The following is a 23,467-nucleotide window of genomic DNA, read 5'->3' as shown; positions in this document are numbered from 1 at the left end:
ACAGAATTGAGATAACCAACAGAAAGGACTTTATGAATTATGCAAGTGTTATAGTTACCATTTTCTTCATGTCTTATTGTGAGATAATAAAATAGGCCGGGCGCAGTGGCTCACGCCTGTAATCCCAGCACATTGGGAGGCCCAGGCGGGAGAATCACCTGAGGTCCGGAGTTTGAGACCAGACTGACCAACGTGGAGAAACCCCGTCTCTACTAAAAATACAAAATTAGCCGGGCGTGGTAGCGCATGCCTGTAATCCCAGCTACTCGGGAGGCTGAGACAGGAGAATTGCTTGAACCCAGAAGGCGGAGGTTGCGGTGAGTCGAGATCGCGCCATTGCACTCCAGCCTAGGCAACAAGAGCGAAAGTCCGTCTCAAAAAATAAAATATAAATGGCCGCACGCGGTGGCTTACGCCTGTAATCCCACCACTTTGAGAGGCCGAGGCGCGCGGATCACCTGAGGTCATAAGTTCGAGACCAGCCTGACCAACATGGAGAAACCACGTCTCTACTAAAAATACAAAAATAAGCTGGGCGTGGTGGCGCATGCCTGTAATCCCAGCTACTTGGGAGGCTGAGGCAGGAGAATCGCTTGAACCTGGGAGGCGGAGGTTGCGGTGAGTCGAGATCGCGCCATTGCACTCCAGCCTGGGCAACAAGAGCGAAACTCCATCTCAAAAAATAGATAAATTAGTTAATTAAAAAATAAAAATAAATGATTTTATGATCCTTCCCTCGCCCCTCGAAAGGTGGGGACAGCCTTTAAGACAGAGAGCAAACCAGTTTTCTCTGTTCGACTACAGATCTTTAGGATCTTGGATTTAAGAAAATGACCTCAAAATGTCCGTCAGAGATGTATCCCCAGGAAGAAAGATATGACTTCTACTACAAACCAAATCAAAAGGAAATGAAATTCCAATGCAACAAGGAGTGAAATGCCACGCCTACGGGCTGTTCTCCAAACTGCAGCCTCCAGCCACGACTGCAACGCGCAACCCACTTTCATTTCTCATGAGTCAGCGGACACCATGTCTAGGAGGACCGAGGAAAGGCGCTCTGGCCGTACCAGACACGTCGGACGTCTATGACACAGCCCCTCTATCCGTTGCCGGCAGCTGGCGCCAGACTCTCTGGTCGCGGTTTGGAACTGCGCGGGAAGTGGGTGGTGGGCGGGCAAGCGGTAGTGGGTTGTCCCTTGGAGCTGCCCAATCGACGTGCATTATTCTGTTGGCGCACGGCGGCCTTCAATTACCGTCTCATTAACTGATCTCAGCAGCCTGGGAGACACCACCTATTTGAACTGTAAGGGGGCGGGGCTTTGGGTGTGCCTCCGCTCGACTGGCTGCGGTTGTGAAAGACAGCGGCAGGAGCCAATCAGCAAATAAGCTCTTTTTCGGCACACGCAGTCGCTCCACCCGGGTCGCGACCGTTACTGGTGGCGCGCGCGGGGACTTAAAGTAGGTGAGTTCTAGGGGCCTGGCCCACGGCTCCCCGGGAGCCATCTTGGTTCCCCCAGAAGGCGGGAGGGGCGTACCTTGGGTGCGACTGGGCGGAGGTGACTTGGAAGTTCGCTTCTCGGACTGTAATACTCATCCTTACCTGGCGCCCCGCTCCGAGTTTAGGTATGAAGACACAGGGAGACGTTGGGCCACAAGGGAACCCACTGAGGTGGGGACCAAAGATGGTGGCTCTTTGAATTGGAGCCAAGCGTGGTGGGCACCCGCTGAGTTGGCCTGTCATAAAGACGGAGTTGACACTTTATCCATGGGGCATCCTACTTTCCCTACCTGTCAACAGTTTCCCTCTAGAGTGGCATATTTTCAGGTGAATTCCATTTATGCTATTTTCTTTCCATCTCATTTGTTCCTTCATCAGTAGGCTCGGTGATGAGCCTTCCCGAGGGCAGGGTCGATTTCATGTTTGGTTCACAGATGTATACCGAATACTTCAAACAGCACTAGGTATACCATAACCATTGAATGAATATGATGGACCCTAGGGGAAAGACACAGTTCCCCTAATCCAGTCCTGGAGGTGGGTGGGTGTGAAGGCAGAAATGGAAAGTAATGGTTACAATATAGCGAGAGATCTTAAGAGTAAGCACAAGTCCATTGACCACTGTGGAACAGGCAGGATACACCAGGAACACCAGAAAGCAGGGAAGACGCCAGGAAAGGGTTTGCTGAGAAAGTGACATTTGAGGCCGGGCGCGGTTGCTCACTGCTGTAATCCCAACACTTTGGGTGGCCAAGGTGGGCGGATCACCTGAGGTCAGGAGCTCGAGACCGTGGTGAAACCCCGTTTCTACTAAAAATACAAAAATTAGCCAGGCGTGATGCTGGGCGCCTGTAATCCCAGCTGCTCGGGAGGCTGAGGCAGGAGAATCGCTTGAAGCCTGGAGGCAGAGGTTGCAGTGAGCCAAGATAGCACCACTGCACTCCAGCCTGGACGACAGAGCGAGATTCCATCTCAAAAAAAAAAAAAAAAAGAAAGAAAGAAAGTGACATTTGAACTGAATCTTAAAGGATGGTAGAAGTTGGACCAGAAAACTAGATGGGAAAAAGCCAAGGAATTGGGCTAAGGCATGAAGATGTGGGAAGACAAGAACAGTGTGTTCGAAGACTGGGGAAAATGTCTGGCTGAACCATAGGCTTTTGCGGGCGAGGGGTAGGCGTTACAAGATGTGAAGTTCAGATCATGGAGGGTCTCGCTAAGGAGTTTAGATTTTATTCTGTGTGCACGAAAAACCATCAGAAGATTTTAGAGGAGAGACATTATCTAAGTGATTTGGGGCAAGTCTTAACCTTATATATGCTTATGTATGTTTCAAGGAGATCTGAAAATCTTAACCCAGCTATGTTGCAGTTTCTTTATCTGAAGAAATGGAAGATAGTAATACTACTTTACAAGGTTCTTGTGAAGATTAAATGAGTCAGGGTCGATATAAAGTAATTAGAACAGTGCTTGACACATAGGAAGCTTCTATATATGTCATCTTTTGTTATCATTTTTTGCAGTTGCATCTGATCATACTGAGGTGGTCTGGTAAAAGTATAAAAAGCATGGGCTAAAAAAGAAAGAAAAACAACGGGGCACAGTGGCTCAACGCCTGTAATCCCAGCACTTTGGGAGGCCAAGGTGGGCGGATCACCCAAGGTCAAGAGTTCGAGTCCACCCTGGCCAATATGGCAAAACCCCATCTCTACTAAAAATACAAAAATTAGCCAGGCATGGTGGCAGGTGCCTGTAATCTCAGCTACTTGGGAGGCTGAGGTGAGAGAATTGCTTGAAACCCGGGAGGCAGAGGTTGCCGTGGGCCCAAGATCTTACCACTGCACGCCAGCCTGGGGAGCAGAACGAGACTCCATCACAAAAAAGAAAAAAAAAGTTTTAAGTGCTTCAGAAGGTTAACAACAGAAAGATTGGTGGAAAGAGAAGCATCAATGTTCATAATGATCCAGTTTACCCCCTAGTTTTCAGTCTGATAACTGATGCTGTTTGTGTGAACCAATAATGAGGATAATTGATAATGTGTATCCTTCCCAGATCATGGAGGACACCCAGGCTATTGACTGGGATGTTGAAGAAGAGGAGGAGACAGAGCAATCCAGTGAATCCTTGAGGTGTAACGTGGAGCCAGTAGGGCGGCTACATATCTTTAGTGGTGCCCATGGACCAGAAAAAGGTCAGAGGGTATTGGATGTTCAAGTATTGATATAAATCTTTTATTTTTGTGGTAAGGCATTTGGAAGGTTGCAAGAAGCTTATGTATGTTTCAATGAGATGTGAATTTTTTTTTTTTCATAAATGGAAGAGATGGGGCCGATTGAGTTGATAGTTGCAGACTACTACCCTGGACTCACTGGAAGTGATTTTACTTTGATAAAAGAAAATTAAGAGATTGAAATGAAGATGGGTGCAGTGACTCACACCTGTAATTCCCGTGCTTTGAGAGGACAAGGCAGAAGGATCACTTGAGACTAGGAGTTAGAGCCCAGCCTGGGTAGCATAGCAAAACCCTGTCTCTATGAAAAATTTAAAAATTAGCCAGGTGTGGTGGTTCATTTCACATCTGCAATCCCACCTACTTGGGAGGCTGAGCCAGGATAATCACTTGAACCCAAGAGTTCAAGATTGCACTGATCTATGATCATGACACTGCATTCTAGCCTGGGTGACAGAATGAGACCCTGTCTCAAAAAAAAAAAAAAAAAAAAATCAAAATCTAATTGTGTGCTCTGGAGATGGATGGTAGTGATGATTGCACAACAGTGTGAATGCACTTAATGCCACTGAACTATACACTTAAAATTATTAAGGTGATACATTTTGTGTTATGTGTATTTTATAACAGTAAAAAAACATCCATTGTGGATGGATGGGGTATCGCATATACTCTTTCAGTGCCTAGATGTCCTAGGGCCTTTTATTTTTCTAATGCATATGGAGGCCTTGAGTGAGTAGTAGAGTACCTAATAGGCACTTTTTCCTAATGACAGGCCAGGACTCTGATCTTGGAGCTTACCTACCTCTCTAATTCTTAGATTTCCCACTACACCTCGGGAAGAATGTGGTAGGCCGAATGCCTGACTGCTCTGTGGCCCTGCCCTTTCCATCTATCTCCAAACAACATGCAGAGATTGAAATCTTAGCCTGGGACAAGGCACCTATCCTCCGAGACTGTGGGAGCCTTAATGGTACTCAAATCCTGAGACCTCCTAAGGTTTTGAGCCCTGGGGTGAGTCACCGTCTGAGGAACCAGGAATTGATTCTCTTTGCTGACTTGCTCTGCCAGTACCATCGCCTGGATGTCTCTCTGCCCTTTGTCTCCCGGGGCCCTCTGACAGTAGAAGAGACACCCAGGGTACAGGGAGGAACTCAACCCCAGAGGCTTCTGCTGGCTGAGGACTCGGAGGAGGAAGTAGGTAAGTTTGTATATTGGCAGGGAGAATGAGGAGACAGGAATAATGAGTGTACAATTGTCAACTTATTCCTTTCTGTTCTTGACAGATTTTCTTTCTGAAAGGTGTATGGTAAACAAATCAAGGACCACATCTTCCTCTGTGATAGTTCCAGAGAGGTGAGTGCCAAAGAGTCAGACACCTGAGTCTTCAAAATGAGGAAGAACCAGGGGCTGGAGGATCAATCTCTAAAAGAGATGATTATCATGAGAGTTGGGGCTGGGGAACCATACATATTCATTCACTCAGCTGAATTTTTATGGAGCACATCCGATGTGCCAAGTGGAAAACAAATTGGAAACAGAAGAAGAAATATGCTACCTTGTGTCGCCCCTCAAGGAGCTCACAGTTGAGTTGGGGTATCCCTTCCAGGGAAATAAATTCTATAGACTCTCTTTTCTTCTCTTCACAGTGATGAAGAGGGGCATTCCCCTGTCCTGGGCGGCCTTGGGCCGCCTTTTGCCTTCAATTTGAACAGTGACACAGATGTGGAAGAAGGTCAGCAACCAGCCACAGAGGAGGCCTCCTCAGCTGCCAGAAGAGGTGCCACTGTAGAGGCAAAGCAGTCTGAAGCTGAAGTTGTAACTGAAATCCAGCTTGAAAAGGATCAGCCTTTAGTGAAGGAGAGGGACGATGATACAAAAGTCAAGAGGGGTGCAGGGAATGGGGTGGTTCCAGCTGGGGTGATTCTGGAGAGGAGCCAACCTCCTGGAGAGGACAGTGACACAGATGTGGATGATGACAGCAGGCCTCCTGGAAGGCCAGCTGAGGTCCATTTGGAAAGGGCTCAGCCTTTTGGCTTCATTGACAACGACACTGATGTGGAAGAAGAGAGGATCCCAGCAACCCCAGTTGTCATTCCTATGAAGAAGAGGAAGATCTTCCATGGAGTAGGTACAAGGGGTCCTGGAGCACCAGGCCTGGCCCATCTGCAGGAGAGCCAGGCTGGTAGTGATACAGATGTGGAGGAAGGCAGGGCCCCACAGGCTGTCCCTCTGGAGAAAAGCCAAGCTTCCATGGTTATCAACAGCGATACAGATGACGAGGAAGAAGTCTCAGCAGCGCTGACTTTGGCACATCTGAAAGAGAGCCAGCCTGCTATATGGAACAGAGATGCAGAAGAGGACATGCCCCAACGTGTGGTCCTTCTGCAGCGAAGCCAAACCACCACTGAGAGAGACAGTGACACAGACGTGGAGGAGGAAGAGCTCCCAGTGGAAAATAGAGAAGCTGTCCTCAAGGATCACACAAAGATTAGAGCCCTTGTTAGAGCACATTCAGAAAAGGACCAACCTCCTTTTGGGGACAGTGATGACAGTGTGGAAGCAGATAAGAGCTCACCTGGGATCCACCTGGAGAGAAGCCAAGCCTCCACCACAGTGGACATCAACACACAAGTGGAGAAGGAAGTCCCACCAGGGGCAGCCATTATACATATAAAGAAGCATCAGGTGTCTGTGGAGGGGACAAATCAAACAGATGTGAAAGCAGTTGGGGGACCAGCAAAGCTGCTTGTGGTATCTCTAGAGGAAGCCTGGCCTCTGCATGGGGACTGTGAAACAGATGCAGAGGAGGGCACCTCCTTAGCAGCCTCAGCAGTTGCAGATGTAAGAAAGAGCCAGCTTCCAGCAGAAGGGGATGCTGGGGCAGAGTGGACTGCAGCTGTTCTTAAGCAGGAGAGAGCTCATGAGGTGGGGGCCCAGGGTGGGCCACCTGTGGCACAAGTAGAGCAGGACCTCCCTATCTCAAGAGAGAACCTCACAGATCTGGTGGTGGACACAGACACTCTAGGGGAATCCACCCAGCCACAGAGAGAGGGAGCCCAGGTCCCCACAGGAAGGGAGAGAGAACAACATGTGGGTGGGACCAAGGACTCTGAAGACAACTATGGTGGTAAGTGCTGGCCTTCCTTCCTTGACCTCTGAAATCAACCAGGGTTCTAACAGCTGGGGTTGGGGAGAGAACGGTAGAGATTATTTAAGGAGTTTAGTGTCAGGTATGATTTTTGTTTTAAACTATCTGTCTTATATTCCTCCCCGATCAGATTCTGAAGATCTGGACCTACAAGCTACCCAGTGCTTTCTGGAGAATCAGGGCCTGGAAGGTGAGGACTTCTGTGTTATTTGAATCCTGTACCAGTGGGAGCTGGGAGATTAGACTGGTGGTCCTTGAAGGGTAAAGGCTAGTATGGGTAGGGTAGGAGACCAGGAATGGGACCCTACAGTAGTATGGAGGAGATGAACTTAGGCCATCTTTTCCTGTACAGCAGTCCAGAGCATGGAGGATGAACCTACCCAGGCCTTCATGTTGACTCCACCCCAAGAGCTTGGCCCTTCCCATTGCAGCTTCCAGACAACAGGTACAAGAAACTCTTCCCTCCTCTGTGTCCCCAATTCTGCATTCTCTTTTTTTTCCCTCTGTCACTCAGGCTGGATTACAGTGGCGCAGTCTCGGCTCACTGTAACCTCCGCCTCCCAGGCGGTTTCTCTTCCTTCAGCTTCCCAGGTAGCTGGGATTACAGCTGTCCATGACCATGCCTGGCTAATTTTTTGTATGTTTAGTAGAGACAGGGTTTCACCATGTTGGCCAGGCTGGTCACGAACTCCTGACCTCAAGTGATCCGCCTGCCTCGGCCTCCCAAAATGCTGGAATTGCAGGTGTAAGCCACTGCGCCCGGCCTGCGTTCTGTCTTGATTTGCCTTCCTACATGTTTCTTTCATACTCTGATTACAGTGAGCCCTCTGTGTATGCGAGTTTGCGTCCGTGAATTCAACCAGCTGCAGGTTGAAAATATTTAGGGACTGGCCTGGGCAACAGAGAGAGACCTGGTCTCCACAAAAATGAAAAAATTAGCCCAGCATAGTAGTGAGCACCTGTAGTCCCTGTTACATGGGAGGCCAGGATGGGAAGATCAGTTGAGCCCAGCCTGGGCAATAGCCCATCCCTCAACCCCCACCCCCAATGTCTCTTAAAAAAAACACACACACACTATTGCAGCACTGTTCACAATAGGCAAGATATGAAATCAAACTAAATGTCCATCAACAGATGAATGGATAAAGAAAATGTAGGCCGGGGTGGGGCACAGTGGCTCACACCTCTAATCCCAACACTTTGGGAGGCCAAGACAGGCAGGTCACCTGAGATCAGGAGTTTGAGACCAGCCTGACCAACATGGAGAAACCCCGTCTCTACTAAAAATACAAAATTAGCCAGGTGTGGTGGTGCGTGCCTGTAATCCCAGCTACTCAGGAGGCTGAATCAGGAGAATCCCTTGAACCCAGGAGGCGGAGGTTGCAGTGAGCTGAGATCGTGCCATCGCACTCTGGCCTGGGCAGCAAGAGTGAAACTCTGTCTCAAAAAAACGAAAGAAAAGAAAATGTAGGCCGGGCACAGTGCCTCATGCCTGTAATCCCAGCACTTTGGGAAGCCAAAGCGGGTGGATCACATGAAGTCAGGAGTTTGAGAACAGCCTGGCCAACATGGTGAAACCCTGTCTCTACTAAAAATACAAAAATTAGCTGGGCATGGTGGCAGGTGCCTGTAGTCCCAGCTACTCGGGAGACTGAAGCAGGAGACTCATTTGAACCCCGGAGGCAGAGGTTGCAGTGAGCCAAGGTCACACCACTGCACTCCAACATGGGCAACAGAGTGAGACTTCATCTCTAATAATAAAAAAAAAGAAAATGTGTATATAGGCTGGGTGCAGTGGCTCAAAATACAAAATTTAGCTGGGCATGGTGGCATGCACCTGTAGTCTTAGCTACTCGGGAGGCTAAGATGGGAGGATTGCTGCCTAAGACGCAGAGGTTGCAGTGAGCTGAGGTCATGCCACTGCACTCCAAACTGGGCAACAGAGCAAGACTCAATCTAAAAAAAAAAGAAAATGTGTATATATACACAGTGGAACAGTATTCAGCCACAGAAGAGAATGAAATCCTGTCATCTGCAGCAACATGGATGAACCCTGAGGACATTATGTTAAGTGAAATAAGTCAGCACAGAAAGGCAAATATTGTATGCTCACTCATGTGGGAGCTAAAAACATGGATCTTATGGAAGTAGAGTAGAATGGTGGTTACCAAAGGCTAGGAAGGGTAGAGGGACAGAATGCATAAAGAGGTTGGTTAATGAATACAAAAATCCAGTCAGATTGAATGAATAAGTTCTAGTGTTCAGTTCCACAGTAGGGTTACTATAGTTAATAATTTATTGTGTATTTCAAAATAGCTAGATTTGATATGTTTCCAAGACAAAGAAATGATAAATGTTTGAGATAGTGGATATCCCAATTATCTTGGTTTTATCATCGTACATTGTATGCATGAGTCAAAATAGCACAGGTACCCCATAAATATGTACAATTATTATGTGTCAATGAAAAAAAAAGAAAATGTGGTATATATACACAGTGGAATACTATTCAGCCTTTAAAAAGAAGGAAATTCCAGCCAAGCATGGTGGCTCACACCTGTAATCCCAGCACTTTGGGAGGCCAATGTGGGTGGATCGCTTGAGTCTAAGAGTTCAAGACCAAACCCCATCTCTACAACAAATACAAAAAATTAGCCGGGCACTTTGGCACATGCCGTAGTCCCAGCTACTTGGGAGGCTGAGGTGGGAGGATCTCCTGAGCCCAGCAGTTGGGAGTTGCAGTGAGCCAACATCATGCCACTGCACTCCAGCCTGGGTGACAGAGTGAAACTGTCTTGAGAGAGAGAGACTATTCAGGGAACTCTCTTATTAGGCTGTGATGTTTTTCTTTCTTTCTTTCTTTCTTTCTTTTTTTGAGACAGGGTCTCTGTCACTCAGGCTGGAATGCAGTGGTATGATGAGAGACTATTCAGGGAACTCATATTAGGCTATGATGTTTTTCTTTTTCTCTTGGGTTTTTTTTTTTTTTTTTTTTTGAGACAGAGTCTCTGTCACTCAGGCTGAAGTGCAGTGGTATGATCACAGCTCACTACAGTCTTGACCTTTGGGGTTCAAGTAGTTCTCCTACCTCAGCCTCCCGGGTAGCTAAGACTACAGGACTACAGATCCCCGCCCCCACACCTAATTTTTTTGTAGAGATGGGGTTTTGCCATGTTGTCCAGGCTAGTCTCAAACTCCTGGCCTCAAGCAGTCCTCATGTCTTGGCCTCCCAAAGTCCTGGGATTACATGTCTGAGCCACCATGCCCGCCCAAGGCTATGACCTTTTTGAGACAAACGTTAAATGTTATAACTGCCACCCTTATTCCCAGCTTTCCTTTAATAACCTGTTCAGATTTATTATTCATGAGTTTATCTAAATCCTTTCTCATCATATTTATTATGTCAACCTGTACTTCCCTTTCCCTCTTCCTCTCCCTCTTCTCTCTCCCTCTCCCCCTCTCCCTCTCTCTCTCTTCCTTCCTCCCCTTCCAGGTACCCTAGATGAACCATGGGAGGTCCTGGCTACACAGCCATTCTGTCTGAGAGAGTTTGAGGACTCTGAGACCCAGCCTTTTGACACCCACCTTGAGGCCTATGGACCTTGCCTGTCTCCACCTAGGGCAATACCAGGAGACCAACATCCAGAGAGCCCAGTTCACACAGAGCCAATGGGGATTCAAGGCAGAGGGAGGCAGACTGTGGATAAAGTCATGGGTATACCAAAAGAAACAGCAGAGAGGGTGGGCCCTGAGAGAGGGCCATTGGAGAGAGAAACTGAGAAACTGCTACCAGAAAGACAGACAGATGTGACAGGAGAGGAAGAATTAACCAAGGGGATACAGGACAGAGAACAAAAACAGTTGTTAGCTAGAGACACCCAGAGACAAGAATCTGACAAAAATGGGGAAAGTGCAAGTCCTGAAAGAGATAGGGAGAGTTTGAAGGTAGAAATTGAGACATCTGAGGAAATACAAGTGAAACAAGTACAGAAGCAGACCCTTCCAAGCAAAGCATTTGAGAGAGAAGTAGAGAGACCAGTAGCAAACAGAGAGTGCGATCCAGCCGAGTTAGAAGAGAAGGTGCCCAAAGTGATCCTGGAGAGAGATACACAGAGAGGGGAGCCAGAGGGAGGGAGCCAGGACCAGAAAGGGCAGGCCTCCAGCCCAACACTAGAGCCTGGGGTGGGGGCGGGGGACCTTCCGGGACCTACCTCAGCCCCCGTACCTTCTGGGAGCCAGTCAGGTGGAAGGGGATCCCCAGTGAGCCCCAGGAGGCATCAGAAAGGTAAGTGAAGGCAGAGGGGAACCCAAGGTGATACACAGGCCTCGTGATAATCAACCCCTGGGCAACCAGCTGCTTGGAACTCAGCCACCTTTGTGTTTACTTTCTGTCTAGGCCTCCTGAATTGCAAGATGCCACCTGCTGAGAAGGCTTCCAGGATCAGAGCTGCTGAGGTTTCCAGGGTGAGAGCTACTTTTTCTACCTCCTATTCCACAAGTCATCTCTATGTCTTCTCCCATGCTCTTTCACCTAGCCTCACTTTAATCTATTCCTTTCTCATTATTCAGTTTTCTTCCATTTTTGTCACGCCTTGATTGGCTTCTATTCCTTTATCCTCGGCACCCGTTGTTTTCCATATCTGTTTCCTAAGTTGTATCTCCTACCTGACTCAAAAGAAAGACCCTTCGTGTTTCTTCTTTCTTTGCCCCAGCCATCCTTTTCGTTACCATCATCGACGTGTGGAGAACACTATAGTAGCATTATGGAGACAGGTCTGTGGGAAAAAGGTAGCTTCCCAGGTAGATCCCAGTCTAATGGAGGAGAGATCATAGACAGAAAGGAAAATCCAGTGAGCATATTTTTTGTTTTTGTTCTTTTTTGAGACAGAGTCTGTCTCTGTCACCCAGGCTGGAGTGTGCAGTGGCGTGATCTCGGCTTACTGTAACCTCCGTCTCTTGGGTTCAAACAATTTTCCTGCCGCAGCCTCCCAAGTAGCTGGGACTACAGGCGCATGTCACCCGGCTAATTTTTGTGTATTTTTTTGTTTTGTTTGAGACAGTCTCACTCTGTCACCCAGGCTGGAGTGCAGTGGCGTGATCTTGGCTCACTGCAACCTCTGCCTCCCGGGTTCAAGCGATTCTCCTCCCTCAGCCTCCCAGGTAGCTGGGACTACAGGCACCTGCCAACACACCTAGCTAATTTTTTTTTTTTTTTTTTTTTTTTTTTGAGACAGAGTCTTGCTCTGTCCCCCAGGCTGGAGTGCAGTGGCACCATCTCGGCTCACTGCAAGCTCCGCCTCCCGAGTTCACGCCATTCTCCTGCCTCAGCCTTCCAAGTAGCTGGGACTACAGGCGCCCGCCACCACGCCCGGCTAATTTTTTATATTTTTTAGTAGAGACAGGGTTTCACCGTGTTAGCCAGGATGGTCTCGGTTTCCTGACCTTGTGATCCACCCGCCTCGGCCTCCCAAAGTGCTGGGATTACAGGCATCAGCCACTGTGCCCGGCCTTTTTTTTTGTATTTTTAGTAGAGACGGGGTTTCACTATGTTGGCCAGGCTGGTCTTGAACTCCTGACCTCGTGATCCGCCCGCCTCGGCCTCCCAAAGTGCTGGGATTATAGCCGTGAGCCACCACGCCCAGTGGAAATCTAGTAAGCCTATCTAACCATAAACAAGTATCAAGAACAGTATCCAAGTTCTATCTCTTTTCTCCACCTCCTCCCCCTCACTTGCTTCTGTTTCTCCCTAGGGCGATCAGGAATCTCCAGATGCTTGTCTGCCTCCTACAGTGCCTGAAGCCCCAGCCCCACCCCAAAAGCCCCTTAACTCTCACAGCCAGAAACATCTTGCACCTCCGCCCCTTCTTTCTCCCCTTTTACCTTCTATCAAGCCAACCGTTCGTAAGACCAGGCAAGATGGGAGTCAGGAAGCTCCAGAGGCTCCCTTGTCCTCAGAGCTGGAGCCTTTCCACCCAAAGCCTAAAATTAGAACTTGGAAGTCCTCCAGAATGACACCCTTTCCAGCTACCTCTGCTGCCCCTGAGCCCCACCCTTCCACCTCCACAGCCCAGCCAGTCACTCCCAAGCCCACATCTCAGGCCACTAGGAGCAGGACAAATAGGTCCTCTGTCAAGACCCCTGAACCAGTTGTCCCCACAGCCCCTGAGCTCCAGCCTTCCACCTCCACAGACCAGCCTGTCACCTCTGAGCCCACATCTCAGGTTACTAGGGGAAGAAAAAGTAGATCCTCTGTCAAGACCCCTGAAACAGTTGTGCCCACAGCCCTTGAGCTCCAGCCTTCCACCTCCACCGACCGACCTGTCACCTCTGAACCCACATCTCAGGCTACTAGGGGAAGAAAAAATAGATCCTCTGTCAAGACCCCTGAACCAGTTGTCCCCACAGCCCCTGAGCTCCAGCCTTCCACCTCCACAGACCAGCCTGTCACTTCTGAGCCCACATATCAGGCTACTAGGGGAAGAAAAAATAGATCCTCTGTCAAGACCCCTGAACCAGTTGTCCCCACAGCCCCTGAGCTCCAGCCTTCCACCTCCACCGACCGACCTGTCACCTCTGAACCCAGATCTCAGGCTACTAGGGGAAGAAAAAATAGATCCTCTGTCAAGACCCCTGAACCAGTTGTCCCCACAGCCCCTGAGCTCCAGCCTTCCACCTCCACAGACCAACCTGTCACCTCTGAGCCCACATCTCAGGCTACTAGGGGAAGAAAAAATAGATCCTCTGTCAAGACCCCTGAAACAGTTGTGCCCACAGCCCCTGAGCTCCGGCCTTCCACCTCCACAGACCAGCCTGTCACCCCCAGGCCCACATCTTGGACCACTAGGAGCAGGACAAATATGTCCTCTGTCAAGACCCCTGAAACAGTTGTCCCCACAGCCCCTGAGCTCCAGCTTTCCACCTCCACAGACCAACCTGTCACCCCTAAGCCCACATCTCGGACCACTAGGAGCAGGACAAATATGTCCTCTGTGAAGAACCCTGAATCAACTGTCCCTATAGCCCCTGAGCTCCCACCTTCCACCTCCACAGAGCAGCCTGTCACCCCTGAGCCCACATCTCGGGCTACTAGAGGAAGAAAAAATAGATCCTCTGGCAAGACCCCTGAAACACTTGTCCCCACAGCCCCTAAGCTCCAGCCTTCCACTTCCACAGACCAACCTGTCACTCCTGAGCCCACATCTCAGGCCACCAGGGGCAGGACAAATAGGTCCTCTATGAAGACCCCTGAAACAGTTGTCCCCACAGCCCCTGAGCTCCAGCCTTCCACCTCCACAGACCAGCCTGTTACCCCTGAGCCTACGTCTCAGGCTACTAGGGGAAGAACAGATAGATCCTCTGTCAAGACTCCTGAAACAGTTGTCCCCACAGCCCCTGAGCTACAGGCTTCCGCCTCCACAGACCAGCCTGTCACCTCTGAGCCCACATTTCGGACCACTAGGGGAAGAAAAAATCGGTCCTCTGTCAAGACCCCTGAAACAGTTGTGCCCACAGCCCCTGAGCTCCAGCCTTCCACCTCCATAGACCAACCTGTCACCCCTGAGCCCTCATCTCGGGCCACTAGGGGCAGGACAAATAGGTCCTCTGTCAAGACTCCTGAATCAATTGTCCCTATAGCCCCTGAGCTTCAGCCTTCCACCTCCAGAAACCAGCTTGTCACCCCTGAGCCCACATCTCGGGCCACTAGGTGCAGGACAAATAGGTCCTCTGTCAAGACCCCTGAGCCAGTTGTCCCCACAGCCCCTGAGCCCCATCCTACCACCTCCACAGACCAGCCTGTCACCCCCAAGCTCACGTCTAGGGCCACTAGGAGAAAGACAAATAGGTCCTCTATCAAGACTCCCAAACCAGTTGAACCAGCAGCCTCTGATCTTGAGCCTTTTACCCCCACAGACCAGTCTGTCACCCCTGAGGCCATAGCTCAGGGTGGTCAGAGCAAAACACTGAGGTCTTCCACAGTAAGAGCTATGGCGGTTCCTACCACCCCTGAATTCCAATCTCCTGTCACCACAGACCAGCCTATTTCCCCTGAGCCTATTACTCAACCCAGTTGCATCAAGAGGCAGAGAGCCGCTGGGAACCCTGGCTCCCTCGCAGCTCCCATTGACCATAAGCCTTGCTCTGCACCCTTGGAACCTAAATCCCAGGCCTCAAGGAACCAAAGATGGGGAGCAGTGAGAGCAGCTGAATCCCTTACAGCCATTCCTGAGCCTGCCTCTCCCCAGCTTCTTGAGACACCAACTCATGCCTCCCAGATCCAAAAGGTGGAACCAGCAGGTAGATCTAGGTTCACCCCGGAGCTCCAGCCTAAGGCCTCTCAAAGCCGCAAGAGGTCTTTAGCTACCATGGATTCACCACCACATCAGAAACAGCCCCAAAGAGGGGAAGTCTCCCAGAAGACCGTGATTATCAAGGAAGAGGAAGAAGATACTGCAGAGAAGCCAGGGAAGGAAGAGGTGAGGAGAGGGTTGGGACCACAAAGCTGGGAAAAATGACTTCAGGGCTCTGAAACTCCCACCAAGATTTTTCTCAATCTCAGGATGTCGTGACTCCAAAACCAGGCAAGAGAAAGAGAGACCAGGCAGAGGAGGAGTCCAACAGAATACCAAGCCGCAGCCTCCGACGGACCAAACTTAACCAAGAATCAACAGCCCCCAAAGTAAGAGACAAAGGCATGGGACTTTGTGGGAGACAGAGATGAGGGGAGGATGCAAGGAGACCTAGAGGATTGTAGAGATGGGTGCTGATGGCATGGGTTGCCGTAACCACCTCAGGTCAACCCTTCCACAGGTGCTCTTCACAGGAGTGGTGGATGCTCGGGGAGAGCGGGCTGTGCTGGCACTGGGGGGAAGTCTGGCTGGTTCAGCGGCAGAGGCTTCCCACCTGGTCACTGATCGCATCCGCCGGACAGTCAAGTTCCTGTGTGCCCTGGGGCGGGGAATCCCCATTCTGTCCCTGGACTGGCTGCATCAGGTGAGAGGCCAAGGGATGATAACAGACCAATATAGTGGCAAGACTGCTCATATAGTGCCCTAGAAAGTGGTGGAAGGGAAGAGGCATTACAGGAAGACAGGGGCATTGGTGAGCCAGAAGCCTGCATTGATTTAAAAGACATTTTGTGAGCTCTCTCTAAATGCTAGGCAGCAGAGCTGAGTGAGGGGCTGGGCTGAGCTTTGATGCTGACTGCTGCCGTCCTTAGTCCCGCAAGGCTGGTTTCTTCTTACCCCCGGATGAATATGTGGTGACCGACCCTGAGCAAGAGAAGAACTTTGGCTTTAGCCTTCAAGACTCACTGAGCCGGGCTCGGGAGCGAAGGCTGCTAGAGGTGAGAGGCTATCTTTTAACCTGTGCTTCAGCCCTCCCTCCAGTGCTTCCCAATCTACAATACCATCTCCATCATTTCTTTCTCTTAGGGCTATGAGATCTATGTGACCCCTGGAGTCCAGCCACCACCACCTCAGATGGGAGAGATCATTAGCTGCTGTGGAGGCACATACCTACCCAGCATGCCTCGGTCCTATAAGGTATGCTTAGGATGTTCTGGGTCTGGGTGAGGTGGCAGTGGCAGTTAAAGAGGTGGCTGGAATGGCAAAGATTGGAGGGAAAAAAATGGAGGTTCAGAAAGGAATATAAAGTAGTGAGAGGGTGGGGGAAAAGACCTATGGTATAGAAAGGGATAGGAATGAGGGGACAGATCTGCTGATACCCCCATATAACAATCACCGAGATTCAGCAGCAGCTTAATTTAGATTATGCTACATTTGCTCCATCTATCCCTTTTTTCCTTTGATTTTCTTTTTTTTTTTTTTTTTTTTTGAGATGGAGTCTCACTCTCAGGCTGGAGTGCAGTGGCACAATCTCGGCTCACTACAATCTCCGCCTCCTGGGTTCACGCCATTCTCCTGCCTCAGCCTCCCGAGTAGCTGGGACTACAGGTGCCCGCCACCATGCCCGGCTAATTCTTTTGTATTTTTAGTAGAGACGGGGTTTCACTGTGTTAGCCAGGATGGTCTTGATCTCCTGAGGTCATGATCTGCCCACCTCGGCCTCTCAAAGTGCTGGGATTACAGGCGTGAGCCACCGCGCCCGGCTTTTTCCTTTGATTATCTTTGCTGAAGTATTTCATTTCTTTTTATTTTTCTTTATTCTTTCTTTTTTTCCTTTCTCTTTCTTTGCTGAAATATTTTAAAGCAAACTGCCAATATTATATTATTTCTTCCTACATACTTAAATATATATCTCTAAGAAATACGTACATTTTATTTCATAATCACAATGCCATTATTGATCCTAAGCAAAATTAACAGTAGTTTATTGGTCATTTGCTCACACTCCATTAATAAAATTTCTCCCATTGTCTGAAAAATGTCTCTATACAGTTGTTCAAATCAGGATTCAAATAAGGTCCACATACTGCCACACCTATTATCTTCTTAATTATCTTTACTCTAGAGCATCCCTTAACCCACCCAGCTTTTTTTATGCCATCGATTTCCTGCAGAAGCTGGGTCACTTGTCCTTTAGAATGTTCCTCAGTCTGGAATTTTGGGTTTGCCTCCTTGTCATATAATTTATCTTGTTCCTCTGTACTCCATATTTCCTGGAAATTGCAGATAATTGTAAAAGCTTGAATAAATTCAGGTTCCTCTTTCTAGCAAAAGTATTTTTTTTTTTTTTTTTGAGACAGTCTCACTCTGTCGCCAGGCTGGAGTACAGTGGAGCAGTCTTGGCTCACTGCAACCTCCGTCTCCCGGGTTCAAGCGGTTCTCCTGCCTCAACCTCCCGAGTAGCTGGGGACTACAGGCGCACGCCACCACGCCCAGCTAATTTTTTTATTTTCACTAAAGACGGGGTTTCACCATGTTGGCCAGGATGGTCTCGATCTCTTGACCTCGTGATCCACCCACCTCGGCCTCCCAAAGTGCTGGGATTATAGGCGTGAGCCACTGTGCCTGGCCTCTAGCAAGAGTATTTCTTTTTTTTTTCTTTTGAGATGGAGTCTTGCTCTGTCGCCCAGGCTGGAGTGCAGTGGCGCGATCTCGGCTCACTGCAAGCTCCGCCTCCTGGGTTTTCACGCCATTTTCCTGCCCCAGCCTCCCGAGTAGCTGGGACGACAGGCACCCGTCAGCGCGCCCAGCTAATTTTTTTTTTTTTTTTTTTTTTTTGTATTTTTAGTAGAGACAGGGTTTCACCGTGGTCTTGATCTCCTGACCTCGTGATCCACCCGCCTCAGCCTCCCAAAGTGCTGTGTAATTACAGGCATGAGCCACTGCGCCCGGCCTAGCAAGAGTATTTCATAGACAGTATGTGGTGTGCTTCAGTTGGCTTCATATTAGGAGGTATTATTTTAGTGATGCTAAGACTGGTTAGTGGGTCCTGAACCCATTTCTAGGATTCTTTTTCACCTGATTTTGTCTTTGTTCTGTCTTCCCCAGCCTCAGAGAGTTGTGATCACATGCCCTCAGGACTTCCCTCATTGCTCCATTCCACTACGGGTTGGGCTGCCCCTCCTCTCGCCTGAGTTCCTGCTGACTGGAGTGCTGAAGCAGGAAGCCAAGCCAGAGGCCTTTGTCCTCTCCCCTTTGGAGATGTCATCCACCTGAGAACTCCACTACCCTTTTCCCTCCCAGACCACGAATTAGAAGATATGTGGAAGAAAGAACTCAGGGCGTTAGAAGGGATTGGGGTATATTGATACAACTTGTCCTGGAACATGGGTGGGACCAGAAATCTTTATGAATAAATGAAAAGATAAGGGATTTGGAAGCCACAGGTTGTTTTTTGTTTGTTTGTTTGTTTGTTTAATGGCCATTTTATTTTATTTGTATTTATAGTTTTTTATTTGTATAGATTTAGGGGATCCAAGATTTCTTACATGCATGTATTAAATGGCCATTTTAAAATTAGCTAGTTTCATGCTCAGATGTCATAAATGGCAGCTATCTTTAGCCAGACTGTTGCAGTTATTGCTCGATGCCATTCATGGTGTCCTACCTCCTATTTGGAAACCATCTCTATTGTTTTCTTACTGAGATTCTTACTTTGGGGTCAGGAACTTGAAGGGATGCTTGGAGTGAGTAGATTTGAGGGTCCAGTTATGGAGTGCTACTAAAACATTTTCTTCTCTCCTGGCCTCTGGAAGCATCTTTAGCTTTGACTTTGGGCAAGTCTCTATACTTTTCTGGCCAGCTTTTCCAGGATTTATAAAATTAGAGCTTCAGCTTGACCTCTGTGATAAATAAATATTCACTCTGTGCCTTATGGTGTAGTGTAGTTTTTTAAAATGTCTAGGTCTCAAGACACAAACTTAAAAAAAAAAAAGTCATAGACTTGTATTTAATTCATCATTATCTTCTATTTAGGACAATTTATATGACATTTCTTAAGGTTTTTTTTTTTCTTGAGACAGGGTCTCATCTCTGTCACCTAGGCTGGAGTGCAGTGGCACCATCTCGGCTCACTGCAACCTCCACCTCCCAGTTCAAGCAATACTCCCACCTCAGCCTCCTGAGTAGCTAGGACTGCAGGCACACACCACCATGCCTGGCTAATTTTTTTTTTTATTGTTTAGTAGAGACGGGGCTCTACTAAATTTTTGTATTTTTGGTAGAGATGAGGTTTTGTCATGTTGCCCAGGCTGGTCTCTAACTTCTGACCTCAAGTGATCCACCCACCTCAGCCTCCCGAGTAGCTGGGATTACAGGCACATGCCACCACACCCGGCTAATTTTTGTATTTGTAGTAGAGACTTGGTTTCACCATGTTGGCCAGGCTGGTCTCGAACTCCTGACCTCAGGTGATCCACCTGTCTTGACTTCCCAAAGTGCTGGGATAACAGGCATGAGCCGCCATGACTGGCCTTTTATCTTTTTGAGTCAACGTGTCACTCTGTTGCCCAGGCTGAAGTGCAGTAGCTCGATGTCGGCTTACTGCAGCCTTGACCTCCTGGGCTCAAACGATTTTCCTCTCAGCCTCCCAAGTAGCTGGGACCATAGGTGTGTGCAACCATGCCCGGTGAATTTTGTATTTTTGGTAGAGACGAGGTTTTGTCATGTTGCACAAGCTGGTCTCTAACTCGTGACCTCAAGTGATCCACCCACCTCAGCCTCCAAAAGTGCTGGGATTACAGGCTTGAGCCACCGTGCCCAGCCAGATTTAAATTTTAAAAGTTGGTTGATTACAAGGATGTGGAGAAATTAGAATCCTTATACATTGCTGGTAGGAATGTTAAATGGTTCAGCCTCTGCGGTAAACAGTTTGATGATTCCTCAAAAAGTTAAACATATGGATGGGCGCAGTGGCTCACACATGTAATCCCAGCACTTTGGAGGCCAAGGCTGGCAGATCACTTGAGCTCAGAAGTTCACGGCCAGCCGGGCAACATGACAAAACCTCGTCTCTACCAAAAATACAAAAATTCACTGGGTATGGTGGCACACACCTATGGTCCCAGCTACTTGGGAGGCTAAGAGGAAAATCGTTTGAGCCCAGGAGGTCAAGGCTGCAGTGGGTGGACACGAGCCACTGCACTTCAGCCTGGGCAACAAAGTGAGACCTTGTCTCAAAAAAATAAAAGGCCAGTCACAGCAGCTCATGCCTGTAATCCCAGCACTTTGGGAAGTCAAGACAGGTGGATCACCTGAGGTCAGGAGTTCGAGACCAGCCTGGCCAACATGGTGAAACCCCGTCTCTACTACAAATACAAAAATTAGCCGGGTGTGGTGGCATGTGCCTGTAATCCCAGCTACTTGGGAGGCTGAGGCAGAAGAATTGCTGGAGCCCGGGAAGTGGAGGTTGCAGTGAGCTGAGATCGCGCCACTGCACTCCAGCCTGGGCAACAGAACAAGACTCCATCTAAAAAAAAAAAAGGCCAGGCGTGGTGGCTCGCCCCTGTAATCCTAGCACTTTGGGAGGCCGAGGTGGGCAGATCACAAGATCAGGAGATTGAGACCATCCTGGCTAACATGGAGAAACCCTGTCTCTACTAAAAATACAAAAAATTAGCTAGGCGTGGTGGCAGGCGCCTGTCGGGAGGTTGAGGCGGGAGAATCGCTTGAACCTGGGAGGCGGAGGTTGCAGTGAGCCAAGACTGCTCCACTGTACTCCAGCCTGGCGACAGAGCGAGACTCCCTCTCAAAAAAAAAAAAAAAAAAAAAAAAAAAAGTAGCCTCTTTTCTGGCTGGAACCCTCACGTAGAGTGTTGTAGATAAGAAGGAGAGGGCCGGGGTGCAGTGGCTCACACCTGTAATCCCAACACTTTGGGAGGCCGAGGTGGGCAGGTCACCTGAGGTCAGGAGTTCAAGACCAGGCTGGCCAACATGACAAAACCCCGTCTCTACTAAAAATACAAAACAAAATTAGCCGGGCATGGTGGCCGGCCCCTGTGATCCCAGCTACTCAGGAGGCTGAGGCAGGAGAATTGCTTGAATGCAGGAGGGGGAGGTTGCATTGAGTCGAGATCGCACCATTGCACTCCAGCATGGGAGACAGAGCAAGACCCCGTCTTAAAAAAAAAAGAGAGAGAAAAAGAAGGAGGTTCTTGCTATGCCAGAAACCCTTAAAAAGCGAAGGAATTTCCCAGAGCTGAAGATCAAAGGCCCGAGAAAGAAATTTGCCCAAAAGATGATTCAAAAGGCAAGGAGGAAGCTTATCTATGAAAAAGTGAAGCACTATCACAAGGAATATAGGCAGGTGTACAGAACTGAAATTCGAATGGCTAGGATGGCCAGAAAAGCTGGCAACTTCTATGTACCTGCAAAACCCAAATTGCCGTTTGTCATCAGGATCAGAGGTATCAGTGGTGTGAACCCAAAGGTCCGAAAGGTGTTGCAGCTTCTTCGCCTTTGTTAAAACTTCAATGGAAACTTTGTGAAGCTCAACAAGGCTTCAATGAACATGCTGAGGATTGTAGAACCATATATGGCATGGGGGTACCCAAAGCTGAAGTCAGTAAATGAACTAATCTACCAGCATGGTTGTGGCAAAAATCAATAAGAAGCAAATTGCTTTGACAGATGACACTTCGATTGCTTTATCTCTTGGAAAATATGGCATCACCTGCATGGAGGATCTGATTCTTGAGATCTATACTGTTGGAAAATGCTTCAAAGAAGCAAATAACTTCCTGTAGCCCTTCAAATTATCCTCTCCACAAGGTAGAATAAAGAAAAAGACCACCCATTTTGTAGAAAGTGGACATGCTGGCAACAGGGAGAACCGGATCAACAGACTTATTAGAAGAATGAGCTAAGGTGTCTACTGTGATTGTTTTTCTAATCTAAGCACTTAAGCAGTACCTGCTCTCAAATTGGAGGAAAAAAAAAAAAGGTTAAATACAGAATTACCGAACAGTCCAGCAATTCTGCTCCTAGGTGTACACCCAAAAGAATTTAAATCAGGTGTCCAGGCTGGGTGGGGTGGCTTATGCCTATAATCCCAGCAGTTTGGGAGGCCAAAGTGGGAGGATTGCATGAGCCCAGGACTTCACGGGCAACCAGTCTGGGCAACATGGCAAAACCCTGTCACTACAAAAAATACAAAAATGGGCTAGGTGCGGTGGCTTACGCCTGTAATCCTAGCACTTTGGGAGGCAAGGTGGGTAGATCACCTGAGGTCAGGAGTTCAAGACGAGCCTGGCCAACATGGCAAAACCCCATCTCTACTAAAAAATACAAAAATTAGCCGGGTGTGGTGGCTCATGCCTGTAATCCCAGCATTTTGGGAGGCCGAAGGTGGTTGGATCACCTGAGGTCAGGAGTTCGATACCAGCCTGACCAACATGGAGAAACCCTGTCTCTACTAAAAAATACAAAATTAGCTGGGCGTGGTGGTGCATGCCGGTAATCCCAGCTACTCCGGAGGCTGAGGCAGGAGAATCACTTGAACCTGGGAGGCGGAGATTGTGGTGAGCCAAGATCATGCCGTTGCAACAAGAGCAAAACTCTAAAAAAAAAAATTAACTGAGCCTGGTGGCTCACGCCTGTAATCCCAACACTTTGGGAGGCTGAGGCGGGTGGATCATGAGGTCAGGAGATCAAGACCATCCTGTCCAACATGGTGAAACCCCCTCTCTACTAAAAATACAAAAATTAGCTGGGCGTGGTGGCGTGCGCCTGTAGTCCCAGCTACTCGTGAGGCTGAGGCAGAAGAATCACTTGAACCAGAGAGTCAGAGTTTGCAGTGAGCCAAGATCATGCCACTGCACTCCAGCCTGGCTATAGAGGGAGACTCTGTCTCAAAAAATAATAATAATAATAATAAAAAAATTAGCTGGGCATGGTGGCATGTGGCTGTAATCCCAGCTACTGGGGAGGCTGAGGCTGCAGAATCACTTGAACCTGGGAAGCAGAGGTTGCAGTGAGCTGAGATCATGCCACTGCACTCCAGCCTGGGTGACAGAGAAAGACCCTCTCTCAAAAAAAAAAAAAAAAAAATTTAGCCAGGTGTGGTGGCACATGCCTGTAATCCCAGCTACTTGGAATGCTGAGGTGGGAGGAGGTCGAGGCTGCAATGAGCCATGATTGTGCAACTACATTCCAGCCTGGGTAACAGAGCACGACCCTGTCTCCAAAAA

At 48.7% G+C, this 23,467-nt stretch overlaps 1 protein-coding gene and 1 pseudogene across 10 annotated transcripts; both read left to right on the top strand.

Moving 5' to 3' along the window:
- The first annotated feature begins 191 nt into the window (after positions 1-191).
- On the top strand, positions 192-19,155 carry MDC1 (mediator of DNA damage checkpoint 1). Of its 10 annotated transcripts, none has more exons than XM_055389933.2 (16): positions 1,160-1,462; positions 3,019-3,139; positions 3,548-3,686; positions 4,546-4,926; positions 5,012-5,081; positions 5,375-6,855; positions 7,007-7,066; positions 7,229-7,321; positions 10,370-11,161; positions 11,273-11,340; positions 12,627-15,350; positions 15,434-15,553; positions 15,685-15,867; positions 16,094-16,219; positions 16,308-16,418; positions 18,330-19,155. In XM_055389933.2, exons 3-16 carry the CDS (start codon positions 3,551-3,553, stop codon positions 18,495-18,497), a joined length of 6,513 nt encoding a protein of 2,170 aa, XP_055245908.1. In that variant the 5' UTR covers positions 1,160-1,462; positions 3,019-3,139; positions 3,548-3,550; the 3' UTR covers positions 18,498-19,155. The 10 variants fall into 10 exon arrangements, with proteins under 10 accessions (XP_055245909.1, XP_055245908.1, XP_030867818.2 ...); XM_055389932.2 differs by lacking the exon at positions 1,160-1,462 and adding an exon at positions 1,473-1,623; XM_055389934.2 differs by lacking the exons at positions 1,160-1,462; positions 3,019-3,139 and adding an exon at positions 192-317.
- A 963-nt stretch (positions 19,156-20,118) lies between these two features.
- Positions 20,119-22,144, top strand: LOC101140902 (large ribosomal subunit protein uL30-like; annotated as a pseudogene).
- Positions 22,145-23,467: the final 1,323 nt, after the last annotated feature.

Source organism: Gorilla gorilla, chromosome 5 (genome assembly GCF_029281585.2).
Source record: "Gorilla gorilla gorilla isolate KB3781 chromosome 5, NHGRI_mGorGor1-v2.1_pri, whole genome shotgun sequence".
NCBI classification, from domain to species: Eukaryota; Metazoa; Chordata; class Mammalia; order Primates; family Hominidae; genus Gorilla; species Gorilla gorilla.
This window is presented reverse-complemented; position numbering and strand designations above follow the sequence as displayed.

Bases quoted from the DNA above. Each gene is read 5' to 3' on its own strand.
- MDC1 (XM_055389930.2), top strand. From the start codon at position 1,766: ATGGGGCATCCTACTTTCCCTACCTGTCAACAGTTTCCCTCTAGAGTG. The intron at 6,856-7,006 runs GTAAGTGCTGGC...CTCCCCGATCAG, and splicing joins CTCTGAAGACAACTATGGTG to ATTCTGAAGATCTGGACCTA. The intron at 11,162-11,272 runs GTAAGTGAAGGC...CTTTCTGTCTAG, and splicing joins CCCCAGGAGGCATCAGAAAG to GCCTCCTGAATTGCAAGATG.